This window comes from Notothenia rossii, assembly GCF_949606895.1.
Source record: "Notothenia rossii genome assembly, chromosome: 6".
NCBI classification, from domain to species: Eukaryota; Metazoa; Chordata; class Actinopteri; order Perciformes; family Nototheniidae; genus Notothenia; species Notothenia rossii.
This window is the reverse complement of record NC_136909.1, coordinates 6,628,370-6,647,962: the sequence shown is the minus strand read 5'-3', so window position 1 is coordinate 6,647,962 and position 19,593 is coordinate 6,628,370. Positions and strand designations below refer to the sequence as shown.

Sequence of the window (19,593 nt, the reverse complement as noted above, 5' to 3'; positions counted from 1 at the left end):
GAAGTAGAAAGTACAGGTATTTGGGTTCAACATGTAAGAAGTAGAAAGTACAGGTATTTGTGTTCAACATGTAAGAAGTAGAAAGTACAGGTATTTGGGTTCAAAATGTAAGAAATAGAAAGTACAGGTATTTGGGTTCAACATGTAAGAAGTAGAAAGTACAGGTATTTGTGTTCAACATGTGAGAAGTAGAAAGTAAAAAGTCGTCGTAGTGGAGTAAAGTACTGATACCAGACAAAATGTACTTAAGTACAGTGACTAAGTATTTGTACTCCACTACTTCCCACCTCTGATGTACAGTATACAGAAAGAGGAAAGAAGTCAGAGAAAGGCTCTCTGTCATAAAGGGCTCTCTGAGGGAGGGACACAGCTTTTCTTTCCTTTGCAGGTTTTACTGCAGTGGCTTTGTTACATGCCTTGTTATGTATCCCATTATATTAACAACATTAACACTCCCCCTCCTCACACAGCCGCTACATTGACTTTCATAGACACTGGGAGGATTCATAAAGTGAGGAGTTGGCAATAAAATAAACTGATATCTTATACAGAAGCCGCAAACTCTGTGTGAAATCTAAGGAATGGAGTTAAATTCTGATGCCTGTCTTTTCATGCACAGTTAATACAGTTAAGACTTCACGAGCGTTTAGTGTCTCCTCTATAATTTAATATTGGAAGAGTCAAAAAGCCTCTAAAACACACTCTCCACTGAACCCAAGGGAGAATCCTTCTGTCAGCTGCATCCACTCGTCATGCAAATATAGAGATTATAGTAATAATAAAAAAATAGTATCTCTTTAAACAAAGCCATATTATGAATGGATCGAGTTGCAAAACTAGAGGAGCTTCTTGTTTCCACATGTTAAACATTTCCTATAATGATTTAACATGTAAACAAGGGACTCTCACAAAGGTTCGAATTATTTCAGCTTTATTTCTCATTATTATTTTTTGTCCTGGATTTTGGCATGGTGGGTATACTACAATACCCATGATACTGTTGCTATGGTGGAGTGGTTGCAAAAAACACATAACTGTTTCAGTTGAGTATAAACAAAACATGTTATCCAAAATTTGACTCAGAATCCATTGCATTATCAGTTGTCTCATTGTTGCAATGTTAAGCTTGAACCCTTAGTTAGCTTAGCACAAACTAACATGTTGAAGCTAGCATTTGACATCTAGATTTACATTTGAATCAAAGAACCAGTCATCTTAAAATGCAGTTGTTGATCTTGCACTGATGATTTCAACGTTGATTGATACATTTATTTCGAACAAGTAAAATAAATAATTACAAAACAAATGAACAGCATTAGCAGCATAAACAGTGCCACATCTAGTGTTCGAAAAGGAGTGAGAAGAAGTAGAACTTATTTAATCTCACCCCCTTGTCCCTAAACGATTTATTTATAATCTATAATCTGCAATAATGATCATTTTTATGCATTATTATTGATATTATTAGTATTATTAATATGCTTTACCTGTTGATTGACATATATACACATACACATACATACACTGATATACATATATGCACACATACACGCATACATACTCACACATATACAAACACACACAGTCAAACACCTTCCCCATCCCTGTACCTCGAGAAAATAATTTCTCTGTATTTCCACTCAAACGTTGTGCAGGTGTTTGTGTTAACTTATTGAATGCAGACAGGTTCATACAACTTGAAACCAGAATATCCTTTGTGGAAGTATGTGGTCAAATGTCCCATAAGAGTAAATGAGGTTAAAGGGAAAGCTGTACTGTACTGACGTCACGGTGAATCCGGCTAACTGCACCCCTGCTATCATATCAACAGATAACAACAACCAGCTGATTACCACATGTGAGAGCAAGGGTATTAACCAGCCTGATAACAAACTAATATCCTTTCACCTGCAGCGTGTCCACAGACAAATACTACGAGCCAAAATGTGTCCGACAAGGTGCTTCATTTCAACGAGAGAAACTGAGTGTGGCAGCTGAGCGCATAGTTGTCAGGAGAATGTCATCCAGACAGTGAAGGGAACATAATAGGCGATGAAAAAAAAGAGAAATTCCACATTGCGTAACCTCCCTCTTATCTAAGCTCCATTATCTTGGCCACAGCTTGTTTTATGGCTGCCAAAGCTATCACAGAAAAACTCAAACGGTCCTCACTCTGCTCTGCTCTGCTCTGCTCTGCACCCACACAGAAAGGCTAAATGCTGTGGATGATCAACATACCAACAAACAATGAGCGGTGATAAATTGTAGACAAACATATCAGCGTATCTTATTTCAGACAGGGAGTTGAGTGCCGAGGAATTATTGTCAGCGTCACTCGGACGATAAACACTATTCCCCTCAGAGCTGGTGTTGGTAGAGAGTGTCGTAGCAGAAGAGCATGTCAACAACTGTTAAAGCTAATTGCTTTCACACCAAGAGAGGTCTATTAAGAAAACATGCAGCAAGGCTCGCACCATGTCACAACTGTGTGAGTAATGCTTTTTAAAAAACAAGACTCTTCTAAAAAAACATGACCGCATGGACTGATTTATTTTTGCCAGTATTAGCATTTGGCAGAATCCTGATTGCAGTAAAATCCTTAAGTTGTAGAGGATTTAAAATGCTGTGTTCTCAGTTTCTATTTCCAGATGTTATTTCTAAAGTTGTACCCTGCATAACACAATACAGAAGGGTCCCTTTTCTACTTTTGGGGGATTTTCCCTTTGTAAATGTCCTGGAAAGGCTAAAATCCCAAAGTTTCCTCCATTCATAGTGACATCACTATGTAACTACACTCGTGCTCCTATTGGCTAGCGCTCCAACACATTGTACGTGATAGGTTAAGGGGTGGGACATCTCTAAGCAGTTGACCAATAACAACAGACCCGGCCAGCTAACCAATCAGAGCAGACTGGGCTCTGATCTGAGAGCTTCTTGAACATTAAAGCATGGAGACATGTCACAGTAGAGACACTACATACTAGGGATGCCAGCGATTATTCGATTTTTCGAATATTCGTTACAGTCTCCATAATCAACAATTATTTTTAAAATTCGATTTCGATTCGATTTTTATTATTATCTATGTTTTTCTTTTTTTTCCTGGCTTAGTTTCAACCAAAATATAGACTAATGCTAATAATAGTAATAGTATTAATAATTGTAAAATGGCCATTGGTCACACCACCAGTTTGTTTTACTGTAAATTTGGAGGAACCCCCCCCCCCCCCCCTCTCCGTCACACATGCAATTGATTTATTGGCGATATACAGAACAGTGAGAACAACACAACTAAAGATGAACAAAGCGGTACGTTCAAAGAAGAGTTTTTCGTGGAACTACACAACGGAATCCCATTTGTCTGTGTTTTTTTTGTTTCTCTCCCGCGGGGGGGCGGCGAATAATCAATTAATATTCGCCAGGGCTATCCGATTTCTGATTTTGATCATGGTCAGTTTCTGGCATCCCTACTACATACCATTATGAACCTGAGAAAAAGCAGAATAGGGCCCCTTTAATGTCTGATACATGGACCGCTAGTGACCATACTTGCCAACCTTTAGACCTCAGACATCGGGAGCATTTCGAAATGCAAATTTGGGGGGGGGGGGGTGCTAGTGGATCGCCGGAGATGTTAGATTAAGTAGAGAGTAGAGTAGTTGTCGATTCTTGTTCTGTTTTCTGTGAATATCTGCCTCACCCTCTCAGACTTTGAGTTGCGCGCGCTACTAAAGAGACGTGTTACCATGGAAACCAAACAATAGTGTAGCTGAAATCGGGAGAAATATGACCCCGGGAGGAAACCGGGAGAGGGCAATGAAATCGGGAGTCTCCCGAGAAAATCGGGAGGGTTGACAAGTATGCTAGTGACATACAACAACTGCAAGCGTCCTCAAAAGCTTCAATAGCATGCTCAGGCTAACCACTTGAGTGTAAAGTATTCACCTTGGTTGGCAGGAGGGCATTGTTAAAACCGTTATTACTACTTTCCACCACACACGCGCCAAGTCTACAGACCAATGACTCCGCTCTGAGAGAGATTGACCTACACTCTGGTGCAAACAAAACGTTGAAAAGGGATTCAAGTGATCTGAAGGTTGAAGCTAGCCAGGCTTTCAGAGCCCTCTCTTTGCTCTGTGTCAGTGAAGGGCACGGCTGAAAGGGAAAACAGCCATTACTTAATAAGCCACTTAAACACTGCCCTCTCTATTTAGGTTTCATTATTTGTGTTGTTAATCCTTTACAGCCCTCGTTTTTCATTCCAAGCGTCTCAACATCACAGTGCTGGGAACACCTCGGCTGAATGACAAATACGATTAAGTTATCAGCAGACTTTTTTCTTAAACGGCTTAAATAAAATACTTTGTTAACATTGTTTGGTAACATGCATTAATCAAGCCGTGGCGGAATAGGAGAGGGGTTATGAAACGTAAAACGAGCGGGGACAAATCAGCTGTGGGTAATTACCGGGGAACCTTCCTACACAGACAGCATCTTAATCACAGCATAATTACATCCTGTCATTCAGCGCAATGAAAACACCCAGACAGGAAGATGGAAGACGGCTCAGGACGACGAGCAGGAAATGGATATACCTGCAACAAGCTACCGGCATGTTCTTATGTGCCACTTAATATGTGTCAGTCATGTTCCACTATCTGCAGTATTCAGCAGTTCCTCACCTGTCATGCTATCTGGAAACAAGGAGGCTCTTATTCTCAGGTTTTGTAGTGATGTTGCACTCAGTCAGTGGAGTGATACCTCAGAATGGACACCTGACAGCGCTTTAGAAGGGACCCCTCAGGGGCCAGCATGCATTTTCCCCCCACTTCCTTTCAAAAAAAGGCCCGAGTGCTGCTGGCTGAAAGCCTCGAAAAATGAAGGAAACAGAGATTCCTGTCTGGTGCCGACTGAAGTAGGGTCTGGCTCGCCTTTTATTAGTGACTCAAATGTCTGTTCCACTCACTTTGAAATCTGTCAAGTACCAAAAGCTGGTGACATGCATGCTGAGATCCAAACAAAAAGTGTCCGATAAAGTAAACATCTAAACGGAAATGGGATCACTTGATGGATTCACCGGGTTCAGAGTGATATTTAAAACTAGCTGTAATGGAAAATGATTTTTAATTCAGTGTGTGTTATCAAATTTCACGTTGTATAATCCTTGAAGTCGAACATGTTGAACCTTCCTTTGGAAACAATTGCCATGCGATAATAGCATTATTTCATTTTTAAATCCTACATGCTTAGCACCACTCTGCGCTGGCTTGTAGTCTTCTTCACTCCCTTTGAAGGTCCACTGCTACACTTATACCTCATTCACACCAACGGTGTTTCAGGGCCGGTTCGGAGCTGGAGCTTGAAAAGCACCGGGTTTTCCTCTTCACACCGCAGCGGAGCAGCCTCTTAGCTCCGGAATCCGGTTCGTTTCAAGCACCAAAAAATTGTCCGGCTAGAGCAAAAGCACCACATACGTCACGCTTACGTCGAGGCGGAGGCAGGGGCGGGATCAACTCCTGAACAACAACAAAAAGCCCAGTTTGTACACAACGATGGAGAAACTTAACAAGCAGCAGTGGTCCACTGAAGAGACCAGCTACCTACTGGGAATCTGGTCTTCTGAAGAGGTACAGAGGAAGCTGGAGCACAATCGGCCATTGTTCTTGTGGTCGGTGTCAGCTGTGAGGGGTTTCCGCGCGGTTTGGCTTTATGAAGCAGGCGCGCAAACGGTTACGTCATGACGCAAACGATGACGCAATGAGACAGCACCAGTCGGACTCTGGGCGGTGTGAAAAGAGCCGGAGCTAAACCGAAGAACCGGTTCTGAACCTGAAAAGCTCTAGCACGGAGCTTGAACCGGATTTGCGTTGGTGTGAATGAGGTATGAGTAACCCCAAATGTCAAAAATGATAGGGAATGGTAGAAAATGTGTATTCCATTGTCAGCCATGAGCCTTTCTGAGTGTGCATGGTAAGTACAAAACAAGGAGGGACCGCCTGGTAAAAGAACAGCACCAAAGGTCTATAGGTTTCAATCAAAAGCTAGCTTTAGACCAATCCTGTCTCTCTGCTATCAATGAAGTTGTCCACCCCCCCACTACCATAAGTGACCTCCTGTTATTAACATCGTCTAATGATCAACCCTCTGATTTCTAATCCACTCGGGATGCCATGGCCAAATGTTGAAAAAGGAAAATACTATTGCTTGCTTAGACTCATTCAATGTTTGTTATTCTTGAGATTAATAGGTTCAAGTTTCTGTTGTATGAACACTTTCTTCTTTACTTAAACTTCGATAACAGTACACTGAACCTCTTTGAGTTGTACACTGCTGACACAATATTTTACAAACCAAATAACCCTTAAAACAAAGAGCAGCTCAATCAGGAATCTTGTTGAGGGCTTACATGCACATATATGTTTTCTGTCCTGGCATCAAACTACTTTTTGTCTGACATGTTGGCATTTCCTCCAGTTGTCTTTTAATTTGTCAAATGAATCCTACGTAGCTGAATACAATAGCTTTGTAGTCACAGATGAGGCTGACACAGTGATTGCCATGCTCTCAGATTCACACGAACACACTAGAAGCTTCATCGGTGGATATATTTAGGTCACTGGTTGATGGCTTGGACAGATACACAGTGGAGGTTCAGTCCTGTGAGAGAGAAGGCTTGTATGAATGTGACCAAGCATTTATCAGCCATGCTGTCGCCCACAGAGTGTGACAGTAAGAGAGAGGGGACGTCCCACTGGCATTAAGAAAGCTCTCTCTGTTGGATGTGTCAGCCAATCGCAGCGCAGCCTCGGGGGGTTGCCTTGTTAATTAAAGCTGGAGTTGTTTGTCAGTGCCGGCATATGATGCACAGCACTATCACCGTCGGGGGAAAGTGAAAACACGAAACAAGATTGCTGCAAACCCTGAAACAAATCTGCTGCCACGACATCAAAGCAAGACGTCGAACTACAGACTGCTGTGGCTTCCAGTGTCAGTATCAGTGCGCTGCGTTAAACACACTAGCAATCAGAGCAGTTTTACAGCAGAAGCACACAGCTAACCACAAGGAGAGAGGGGAACACATGTGATAAACAACCTATCAAATATTATGTCTAACCAGTTAAAGAGGCCCCATTAATCTTTTGGGGTTTTCTATTTCCTGTACTGTGTTCAATATGTTTGCTGTGCCTGAAAATGGTCTGCTTGTAAAGAGTTTCTCTCCCACACATCACTATGTAACACTCGCACTCCTATTGGCTAGCGCTCTAATACATTATACGTGATAGGCTAAGGGGCGGGACATCTCTCAGCGGTTGACCGATCAAAACAGAGCCGGGCCAGCTAACCAATCAGAGCAGACTGGGCTCTGGTTTCAGACAGAGGGTGAAAAGAGGTGCTGCAGCACAGACAGTATGAGAAAAATAAAGAGCTTTTTGAACATTAAAGCATGGAGACATGTCCCAGTAGAGACACTACATACTGATATACACTTGAACATCAGCAGGAGAGGACTCTTTAAAGTAGAGACACTACGTACTGATATACACCTGAACATCAGCAGGAGAGGACTCTTTAAAGTAGAGATACTACATACTGATATACACCTGAACATCAGCAGGAGAGGACTCTTTAAAGTAGAGACACTACATACTGATATACACCTGAACATCAGCAGGAGAGGACTCTTTAAAGTAGAGACACTACATACTGAGATACACCTGAACATCAGCAGGAGAGGACTCTTTAAAGTAGAGACACGACATACTGATATACACCTGAACATCAGCAGGAGAGGACTCTTTAAAGTAGAGACACTACATACTGATATACACCTGAACATCAGCAGGAGAGGACTCTTTAAAGTAGAGACACTACATACTGATATACACCTGAACATCAGCAAGAGAGGACTCTTTAAAGTAGAGACACTACATACTGATATACACCTGAACATCAGCAGCAGAGGACTCTTTAAAGTAGAGACACGACATACTGAGATACACCTGAACATCAGCAGGAGAGGACTCTTTAAAGTAGAGACACTACATACTGATATACACCGGAACATCAGCAGGAGAGGACTCTTTAAAGTAGAGACACTACATACTGATATACACCTGAATATCAGCAGGAGAGGACTCTTTAAAGTAGAGACACTACATACTGATATACACCTGAACATCAGCAGGAGAGGACTCTTTAAAGTAGAGACACTACATACTGATATACACCTGAAAATTATCATAATACATCTTCTTTTATCTCAAGAAAGAATATATTTCCACTGAAGCTCTAAAGCTGTTAGGTTTATTCATCTCTGCAGCCAGGATGTTTAATACTGGTTCAATAATTAAATATGTAATGTTGTGACACTCGGCTAACTCCTGATAGTTAGATGTACTAATGACTGTTAATAAGGAACACATGGTGCTATCTGAGTGCAGTAAGACGCCCTGCAACGACAGTGATGGGACTCGAGTGTAAGATGTGTAAGTGTGGTTACTTTACGAGAAACCCTCCAAAAACATCCTTTGAGGCCTTCATCTGAGCACTTGTAAGAATAGAAAGACACATGCTTGTGAGAGGAATGTTGCTGGCGTAGCTCCATATACCAGCTGGGAAAATATGGGTGGAGAGAATAAATCTGCAACTCGCAGCTTCCCTAACAACGACTGTCGAGCTCCCCTAGGGCGAGGGACTTAATGTCCCCATATTGCTCAGGCAGAGCTGCCCAGTGGCCAGCAGCAGATGATGATTAGTGTAAGTGTGTCAAACCGGGCTGTGAAGAGAAAGAGCAATCATGTTTAGCAACACTTCCCTGGATAAATAAAGAGACTATCCCATCAAGAGCTTCTATTTATTTATCAAACCCATTTTTACCCGGCCTTTCGGCTTCCTGCCCTCGACACTGTTGTAATATCACTAAACCTAAATCCCCATTAGAGTGTATTTAGAAACTCATGCTGCGGAACGAAATACCCAAACAAATCTGTAAATTCATGTTAAAGCAGATGAACAGAAGGATTGTGGATTAACAAGAGGGGATTTGCCTCTCCGACGCCACTCACAGAGCAAATGGAGCAAATCAAACATCTTATTAATACTGTGACAGATGGATAATTGTGTCATTTTATTATCTGCTCGCTCGTTCGATACCCACGGGGAGACTTTCTAAGCCGCAGCGGGGAAATTGTTTTGCAGCGCAGATGTCAGGTGAAAACATTTCCATTTCCAGGAGGTTGACTTACCAGCATTTGTGGAATTTAAATGAATCATTCAAACTACCTTAAAATAGGGCTGCTCGATTATGGCAAAAATCATAATCTCGATTATTTGGGTCAATAATTGTAATTGCGATTATTCGTTGACTTTGAAAACATCTATGTATTGTATTTAAAAAAAAAATACAAATAATAATTTGAACTTGTTAACTGTTGAATTATACGTTCAGGGCAATCAACTGAAAAACCAATACAAAATAAAATAAATTATACATTCATATCTATATTTAAATAAATAATATCAAAATAATAAATACCAATAAACAAGATCAACAAACATGTTGCAGTGCACTGTCACAACCTGAAAACTCCTTAACATATAGCCAACATTTTGGTAAAACATATTCAACATATTCCACTCAGTTAAACATTAAAGGCTGGCCCACCGTCATGGTCCAGAAGTAACAGGAAATAAATGTTGAACTACAATTTAAGACCAAATAAAAATGTTTTGGCCACCATGGCAAATGGTGGTAGGGCTGCTCATGCTCTCTCTTAAACATTTTTTGCTTGAAACTAGGGCTGCTAAATAATCTCGATTATCTAGGTCAATAATTAATATCACGATTATTAAAAACGATTATCCATTTACTTTGAAAACATCAATTTATTGGAGAATTTTTTTTTGAACAGTATGTTTTTAACAGTTTATTACCTGAACTTTAAGTATAACTCAACTGAAAAACCAAAAAAAAAAAATAATAAATAATAAAAAAATAATCGTTATATTTTGATTACGTTGATTTCGTTATCGTTGCAAGCCATAATCGTAATTGCGATTAAAATACGATTAATTGAGCAGCCCTACCTTAAATACAGTGGTATATCTAAAATCAATGACCGGAGCAGTAACTGAGCCAACCAAACTAAACCTCTTTGCAAAGCCAACAATAGCAGACTGAATGTTTGAATCATCGCCGAATTATCCCTTACATTTCTCTAATTACCAAAAGGCGTCACCGCAGGACGGCTGTGTTTGTACAGTGGATTTGCACAGGTAAGTAAGCGGATTTCCGATGAGAAACTGCGGGGATTCAAAGCAAATAAATACACCATAAATGCTTCAAATTGCTTTTGGCTGCAAATGAAACAGGTTAGAGGAGCACGGTACAGCCTGAGCCTTCATCAGGGAGCTTGATCCCATCAGCGTAGAGCCTGAACATCAACAACAACAAACCAACAAATGTGTTTAGAGGTAAAGTGCTCCGGGAGGAAACCCTAACCTCAGCTTTACACACTGCCAGTAGCTGCTGCACATTAAAATAGGACAATCACATAACAGCAACTTAAAGGTGACGGGGGTTTTATAAAAACATCCTTGAGTCCTGTGAGCACAGCAACGGGCTTAGGTGGAGATTAAAAGAAACAAGATAGAGTAAATATTAGTATGTTGGCCATGTGGGCTCAGTGAACCCAGAGAGGGGGGGGGGTGATGTTGGCAGAATGCTAACGAGACAGCAGTCCGACTGTACGGCTCGACATAAACACAACGTGCCGGCCATCAGTCACTTGGAGGAGGTCGGGGGGGGGGGGGCACACAGTCTGTCTGCTTATCCGAGCGTGATGCAATAGGTCAGACGTCGCTGTGTCCTCCTCGTAATTGATGAGAAATTAGCACAGGTAGGTCATGAGCTCTACTCAAGCATACAGTGAGGAGGTGAAAGTGTGATCAATCAGGAGGCCTTTCCAGTAGCATTTCATCCACAGCGATGCAATGTATAAACCACAACAGCATATACACAAAAAGCTCATTTCCCTCTCCGCATGTAGGGGAAAGCGAGGCACATCCCCTCATGTAATTGCATCAAATACATACACCAACATCTTTTAATAAGCGCAGTCCATTTGCATGCAAATCAGACCAATTACTAACAAGTATCTGGCATGTGAGTATCTTTTCACATAGAGCCGTATCATTCCTCATTTGCTCAGCCTTGAAACTTAAGCTGTTATATGGAGCCCGCTGTTCTCTATTTGTTCATTCAACATGGATTTACCACTTGAGTATACAAACTATTATTGCTGTGAATAATTATTTCACTTAATTTCCTCTCCAAACACACAAAGGCAGCATGTTATTATTAAACGCGTCCAAAGAGAAACCTTATTAGAAACACTAAACGCTCTGCAGCTACGAACACCAGGAGCAGGAACAAGATGTCCAACGTGTGAACTAAAGTGTGCTTTAAGTATATATTTCAAACTACACCTACAGTACATTCATTATTATTCATGCCTTTATGAATGTAAAGAATTATGTTGGTTTAATGCGCAAAGGTGGAACACTACTTTAGATTAATTTCATACTCTATTTTACAGTGTGAGACTCTGCAGTTACTTGTGTTGTAGTTGCTCAGCTGTAAATGATCAACCCCTTCAGACTTTTAGAAATGATCCAGTAATTCGTCATACTATAAAACTCATTGCATCATCAATCCCACATGGAAGAATATATGTATGAACTGCTTTTGATAAATTGCAGGTGAATTATTTAAAACTAAATCAAGTTACAGAGGGGAGGGAAGTGCTGCCTTCTTTCTAAATGCCTGGTTAGTATTTGCATAATGCATTGCTTGACTGGAAAATTCCTCTATTCCTCTGGGATGGAATAAAATCAGTTTGCTGAAGCTGTGAATTTGCCATCTTTTATCAAAAGTTGAATTCCCAGCAAGATTGCTTTAACAAAAATCAGGATATAAACATTCAACTGTCAAAGTGTGTAACTTAAAGGGAAGGACCTTATACATTAATGCACGACACATTAGTGGTAACACAACAAGCTCTGCAGCCCAAACAGGACAGTATTAAGCACAGATATGAAATGTGTGATCAGGATTTATCTCAGAGCATCAAATGTACACGTGAGATCCTGAAAGTCAACATCAGGTTAGAGAGCAGAAGAAGCGACAGGAGAAGCACTTTGCAGCGATGACATCCTCAAAGTCTTTCACAGTCAGCAGCTGTCAGAGGTGGCAGCACGAAGGGCAGAACAACTCACATCCCAGCACGCGGCACTCAAATCCCTCAGAATGGGCGCAGACACACACATTTCATAGACATTTGAAAACAAGTAACAAGTTTATCTAAGGGAAGCTCTGCTGTGCTGCTAATGGGGAGTGTATGCTACTTTATGATGCTATGCAATCTATGGCATCATTATAGGAGTTTATGAGGCGTAATATTTGTAATCCATAACGGCTACAGAAAAGCTCTGGTTGTGTTTCGCGTCTGCTATATTTATGCATTAATTACAGGATAGCAATTTATAAACACTTCTCCTTTTGTTTATCTGTTTTCACACCCACTCTAGGAAACATGAGCTAAATGCAATACTAATGTAACTAGTGATGACCCGGAGAGGTTACACTTGTTAACAGCAGGGGGTGAGTCTTCTCTGTGTGTGTGCGGGTGGACAGCTGATTTATTTTCCATGCAGTTATTTTGCTGTAAATCTGCATTCAACTATTATACTGACTAAGCGCTGTGTAGGAGGAGAGAGTCAATCATGACTGATTAATACCATCGCTAAGCCTGCATGGAGGCTGTCATTGAAATGATGTGGCACCGGCTTTCAAATGAGGTCATCATCTCAAAATATACAGTTAGGTATGTTTATTAAAGCTAGGGATTTACATTGAAGAGCCATGGGGGAAAAAACACACCTCGGGGAGTTGTATTTGTTATTTGGAAACTTAATGAGATAAAAGAAGATGTCACAAGAGAACCTCATTTCTTCCTCTCTGGCAGACATACCACAACGCTGTAATGACAGAATCACTTATCAGCACAGCAGCCTGTAACACATGGTGGTGCATCAAAGAGCACAATGTCAAGAGTGCACTGACGACTCGCAGTGAATCAGAGAATAAACCAGCAGACAGCAGCACCGGTTCATCCTGCTCATCAAACCATACACTGCCAATGATTAACATCTCATCCACAAAGCTTTCAACGTGTAATGTTCTACACACAATGATCGTCAGACACTTTAATGTCAAGGATTCCACACACACACACACACACACACACACACACACACACACACACACACACACACACACACACACACACACACACACACACACACACACACACACACACACACACACACACACACACACACACACACACACACACACACACACACACACACACACACACACACACACACACACACACACACACACACACACACACACACACACTTGATCATAGTGTATAACTGTCAGCAACCTTATATGATGGGAATAAAACCAAAGTATTGATAAGGGACACCTTTAAAGGGGGGGTCCAAACCCCTTTCTCCACTATGACATGATAAGAACCCACATTATTATCCATTTCATTCATTGGCATCATCTCCAACAAATTGGAAACCATTTAGGCAAGTCCACTTTTGAGAATGTACTTGTTGTATTTACAAATCAATTACAGTGTCTAACATAAAGCAAACGAACCCAGCACCTGTGTCGAGTACATATTATCTAAAGCTTATGTGTTGCTTTTATAATTGCGTTCCTAATTAAGACATGTGTGAATTTTAGGTTCTCCAAACCCATGATCTTCACTATGACATGAGAACAACACACATGATCATCCATGTCTTTAATTGGCATCATCTCAAGCCAATTGAAGACCAATTAGACAAGTCCTGTGTTGCTTCTGAGTGGGTGGGGAACTCCACTTGAGAAACAAGTCCACTGATGAAAGATGCACACACACACCAACACAAACACACACAGGTAATGATCCAGAGCCTGCTTACCTCCAGACGGTCCAGGCTGATGAAGCTGGTGATAGCAAATCCATCAATGATGTCCTCCTCCTGCGAGCTGGACTCCCGTCTCTTCCTGCGGGGGGGCCGCGGGGCTCTGGCGGCGGCTGCGGGGCGCGGCGCCTTCTTACCGGGCCGGGTGGCGGTGTCCCTCCCCGGACTGAGTCCTCCCTCCCGGTCAGAGCAGGAGGAGTTGGGGCTGTCTCTGCTTCCTGCCTCCCGCAACCTCCGCACCCTCTCCCGCTTGGCCCTGCGACCCCCCTGCTTCAATTTCCCATCCATGTTGTCGAAAAGAAATGTAAATATAACTCCACAGCGGGGGGCTCGCCTGGCTGCACCGTGTAATAACAACGCACGCACACTCTCGCGCACACGCACACGCACGCACGCACGCACACACACACACACACACACACACACAAACACACACAAACACACACACTGAACTGACAATTGCAGGCTGCCGCGCTAAAAACGCAAAGATAGCGCTGTGCGTGAATAACAAACACAGCCTAATAACACTCAATGACCTTCAGTGTAAACCTCTCCAATCTCCATTACGATAAATGTTCAAGTATCCCACTCCCGGCGGTGGGAAGACGCGTTATTTTGCCACAAATCCGCACTGTGTCGACGCGGTGTCCGCTAAAGCAGGTGCAAAACACGGTGAAATAGTTGAAATATACGCCGTACAGCCGCTTCGGAACTTTTGTTGGAATAATAAGAAGCGATGTTACAGCCGGGGCTCGCTGCATGCCGCAGACAGAGAATCATGTCGCTGTTGTTTTCCACCTCCCCGATCCATGATCCAGGGCTGTCAGACACTGAGCTCTGGATACTATCCGTCCGAAACAAACCCGCCTGCCCAGGAAAGTACGCAGGCTATCGGTGCTGTCTGCTGGGTGAGTGAATAATCCCCATATTCATCTCTGCGCTTCACACGGATCCCAAGTCCGAGAGCTACTTATGCGCAATATTCCCTAAATGATCCGAATAAGACATCCAGTGTGTGGCCAAACTCCATGAGGCGATGAAGCGGTCTATTCCAGTTGAGATAATGTTGAGTTTCCTATAAATCCACTCCGGTCCGTCCCTTTGGCTGCTCGGTGGCTCGTGGTATTTTCTATTCGCATAAGAAGGCTCTGATAAGTGTCCTTAAAGCGACAGGAGTGATTAAAATCCCCCCCCCCCACCCCTTTCTCATTCCCTTCATCCGAAATTAAGAGACGCAGTGAAGCTTCAGAGAAACCCACATAACTGACGTATTTCCGCCACCTCTGGCCCGGATTCACCATAGGAAGGAAGCTGGTGTAGAAGAAAAAAAAGAGTGGGGGGGGGAATCATACTCTCTCGCTGTTGGCACACTTTGTCACACAAGGCTTTGTTTTATTGTGAGTCTGCCAGAGCTGATGCCCCATCATGCGTGTCTGGGCTGTCATTGGTCATAAATGCCAGGCACACACACATCATTCAGGGTTTGACAACTTGTCCATGACTCTCACCATGTTGGACATCATCCCACAATTTCAACTCAAAGTGGAAAGTTACATTTCATTGTCAGATTACTGTCAACATATCACAAGTGTACAGTAAATATTTGAAATATGGGTTGCAGTGCTTCCCCTGTCATGTGCCCCAGCTATTTAAACCCTCCAGTGAGTGTGTATCTCTGTGTGTGTGTGTGTGTGTGTGTGTGTGTGTGTGTGTGTGTGTGTGTGTGTGTGTGTGTCCCAGTGTGCAGCGTGGGGACTTCCAGGTCTGCAGAGTACAGAACAGCTTCATTTATCTGCTTTCCATCAGCAGAAATCAGGGCAATGACATTATATATTCATTCATTGCATTGTGCAACAGTTGTTTTTCATTACATATTTCAATTCCAACTCCACCTACACTTAAAGCAAACATGTTGCTTTGTGTTGTGCCCATTATTATGCCAACAAGTGTGTACCCTTTTGACCGGTTCTACTACAGCATGTGACTTTGTATTTGTTATGAAGTATGTTTTGTGTCAGGGAAAATGGATAGAAAAAGGGGAAGAAATCTGCTGTAAATGTTAAAACCCTCAGAATGTTTCCCGCCTTCGCACCAAAATACTCATGCCAAGATCATTCCCACATCCCAAAATATAACCCTATAAACAAATATTGATAGAGAAACTAAATAGATTGCATGTGACATTTATTTAATATTAAATCAAGCTACAAATGTCAGGGAAGGGGTGCCTTCTGGAAAAGTACTTATCAAGCTTGAATAAAGTCAGCTTGATGGATCTGTTAACCTGAAGTGTTTAATTCCCACTATGACTGTTTTAACTTGATCTGGAAAGTACATTAAACTGTCAAACTGTGAGTAACTTAATATTTATGTCATACTTTATATCCTCAGGGAATGCATTTGAGTCACAGCATACACACATAAACACTTAAAACACGAAATCAAAGATGGCTGAATTGTCCCTATGTTTGATTTAAAATCATGCTCAGAATAAGCACCTTAGCTCATCCTGTTGGCGATCTAATAAGGAAAGAACAGCAGCGTGACTGTTTGCAGTTCTCATTAGTCAGAGTCAGAGTGGGGGGGAAAGCTCTGATGATGAACACTTAATATCAGAGGCTTACCGGTAATGATCTCATACCAAGGTGTGGAGCTGAAAAATTACAATATTCTGCAAGTGTGAAATATTGCATTAAAGAACCCTCATTATTTCATCTTCACAGTACAAGCAGCAGTGGAAGCTTTTCGGCAGCGGTTCGGGTGTGGGAAAGTTGTTTTATGGTGGGAGATTCTGTGGGAAACTGCAAAGGCTTTGCATCAAAATGCAAAACGGAACTAGTTTTATGCAAATCCAGCGAGCCGCGGGGTAAATGATCCTGAGCACTGTAGGCGATTAAACAAGAGGCTGCTCTCAGAGAGTGAGTAAGATGTTTATGATACACTGCTGCGTCAGGTTACACTGTGTAATCTATCCGCGAAAAGCCAAATGTTATACTTACTCTGGCTGCGGTTCAAGGACCGTTACTAAGAATGCCCCTCGTGCACTTTTTAAACCAAGCATGGCAGCGAGTGCTTACGAGGACAACATCCAGGTGATCACTCTTTGAGGAAATGGACCTTTGGGGAAACCTGAGACAGTGTCATTCATGTTACTCTAACCTCTGTGAATAAACCCCTCTCTGTTTGAGCAGCTTTGCAAGAACTAATTCAGTAAGGAGATTAAAAAAGGGGGAACAGGTATGGTGAGAGGGAAGAGATTACCTCTGTTTCTTCCATGCTTCTATTTGCTGTGAGCTTAATCCATAGCCATAGACTGTGAGCTCCCACATCGCAGTCTTTCAAACGCCTCTCTGAAACGCCTCGCTCCGGCTGTGCCTGAAGCCGTCATGCTTTTATGACGTTTAGGCAGCAGAATTGTTTTTCTTTGCCTCCACCACACCACGGTGATAAGGATTGATTTGATGTCGAGGGGTCAAGGTACTCTTTGCTTAAAGGGTTATTTTCCGTTAAGAAAGGATTGAGAGGGGAAGGATCCGAAGTGAGCGATAAAAGAGAAATAATTCTCCTGGAGAAATCACCGTAGCCTCTGTGAGGAATATAGCCCTGCAGAAATCAATACGCCTAGATTTCACACTAGAGGACTTCACAGCTGTGAGACACAAATCCCTGCACTGTTGCTGAGAAGATAAATGATGTTGGTCTCACAATATCATTTGTGCACAGACAGTTCTTTATAGACTACTTTCAACTTTTCTGGAAGCCATCAAGGTACAATGGTAATGGTGTAAATGGCAGATTTGTTCTGATGGGTTTGCTCGACAGTGAGTTTTGGACTCAGTACATGACATGACATGACATGTTACGGTTTTATCCAAAGGGACTTACATACTCAATACACTGGACAATCCCCACAGGAGCAATTTGGGGTGTCTCAGGGACACAATGACATGCTGACTGCAGTGGGGTTTGAACCTGTGACCCCCAGCACCAAGGCTCTATCCACTGCGCCACACGCCAGTACTTACTCTTTTTGAATAATGTCTTAATCAAGAGTTTTACAAATGATTGATTTCTATAAGACATCTGTTTAAAGAACATGGCTTTGGCAAATTAATTATGAGAAAGGGTCAGAGTAAAGCCGCTAAGGTCACAGCAATATTGCAAATCATAAGGTGTTGAGTCTTTCAATACTCTTGTCATTTCTCAAATACCACTCAGTGGCTGAAGAACACTATGTATATGAAAGGGCAATCGATCACATATTTGTTGAGCTACAACTTATCACTCCTGACTCAAACTGACCGTACTTTGTCCATTGTTCACTCACTGCCAATCAGCTTTAGCTGCTGATTGTTTAATCAGCTTCGACATGGATTAGAAGAAGAAGATCCTACAGTAGGTTCAACCTTGTTCGCCAGTGATAATGAGTCCCTACAGGCTCACTCAGAAAACGTCAAACAACCCTTCACTATCCTTGGCTTTTGCTATTTGACTGATTCTGTTGTGTTTTGCTGTGTGGCTCTAAGGATTGCAATTCTAGTCCAGCAGTTTGGTCCAAGTAGCTCAACAAATGTGTGATCGATTGCCATTTCATCTACTGTAGTGAAATACAAAGTTTCCACAAGATGAACTCTTCAGACTCTGGTTATTCCAACTTGTCATTTTGAGTCACAAGCAGGCTGACTTGTGAGCCCTTTAGAGAAATATCTCAACAACTACATAATTTAGGTCCATATATGCATGATCTAGAGAGGCTTTTCCACTGCAGGACCTCGCACGGCTTAGTACGGTATGGTTATGCCTTGGTAGGCCTGGCTCACTTTATGCTGAGTTTCCATTACAGTTTAGTAACAGGGGTAGTAACTATAGTAACGCAGTGTAGGCGGAGTGATCGGCTGTTCGGTGGGCGGAGCGACGCTGCGTAAATCTGACGTGACTTCATCTTCAATGCGAACCACAAAACCAACATCAGCCGTTAGCTGTTAGCCCTCAGAGCTCACAGCTCCTCATATCTGTTCAGAAACTAGACAAGTAGTACAAGTACAAACCACAGACTGTCTGTGTCATGGAGAATACAGTCGCTGCTTTATTTATGGCTGTAGGCCGTTGTTGTGAGTGTGGACGGTCGGAGCATATACAACGTTAGCTTAGCCTGATCGATCTGATCTCCATTCAGAAAACACGCATTTTAAAAGGTTTTTCACCTGCCGTCTGTCTGCAGACTTGTCAAAGCATTAATTCATGGTTTTTACTAACCGGTATCAGTATGTTGTTACTTCGGCATCATTTTGAAACGTGTATTACAATTAAATCACGGTCAAATATGTTCAAATTGTTCTAGTTGTAGCCCCCTTGCCAGTGATTCTCTCTGACCAATCAGCAGTCGAGAGTGTTTACGTCACTAGTTCAGTTTAGCATATTCAGCCCGGTTGTTGGCCCGGTAAGAACCTCGATTTTGGAGGGCCAGAAAAAAGGTGAAAAAATAGCCCTGGGCCGGAACTACCCCTAGTGGAAAAGCAAAACAAATTGGGCCTGGTTTGCTGCAGT

The 19,593-nt window shown here is 42.2% G+C and overlaps 1 protein-coding gene across 11 annotated transcripts in view; it reads right to left on the bottom strand.

Moving 5' to 3' along the window:
* The window catches only part of fbrsl1 (fibrosin-like 1), a 349,667-nt gene extending 334,452 nt beyond the window's left edge, over positions 1-15,215 (bottom strand). For all 11 annotated transcript variants that reach the window (XM_079690032.1, XM_079690031.1, XM_079690041.1 and 8 more), the window contains exon 1: positions 14,044-15,215. In XM_079690032.1, the coding sequence (XP_079546158.1) occupies positions 14,044-14,334 (291 nt within the window). In that variant the 5' untranslated portion in view covers positions 14,335-15,215. The remainder of the gene's footprint in view (positions 1-14,043) is intronic.
* Positions 15,216-19,593: the final 4,378 nt, after the last annotated feature.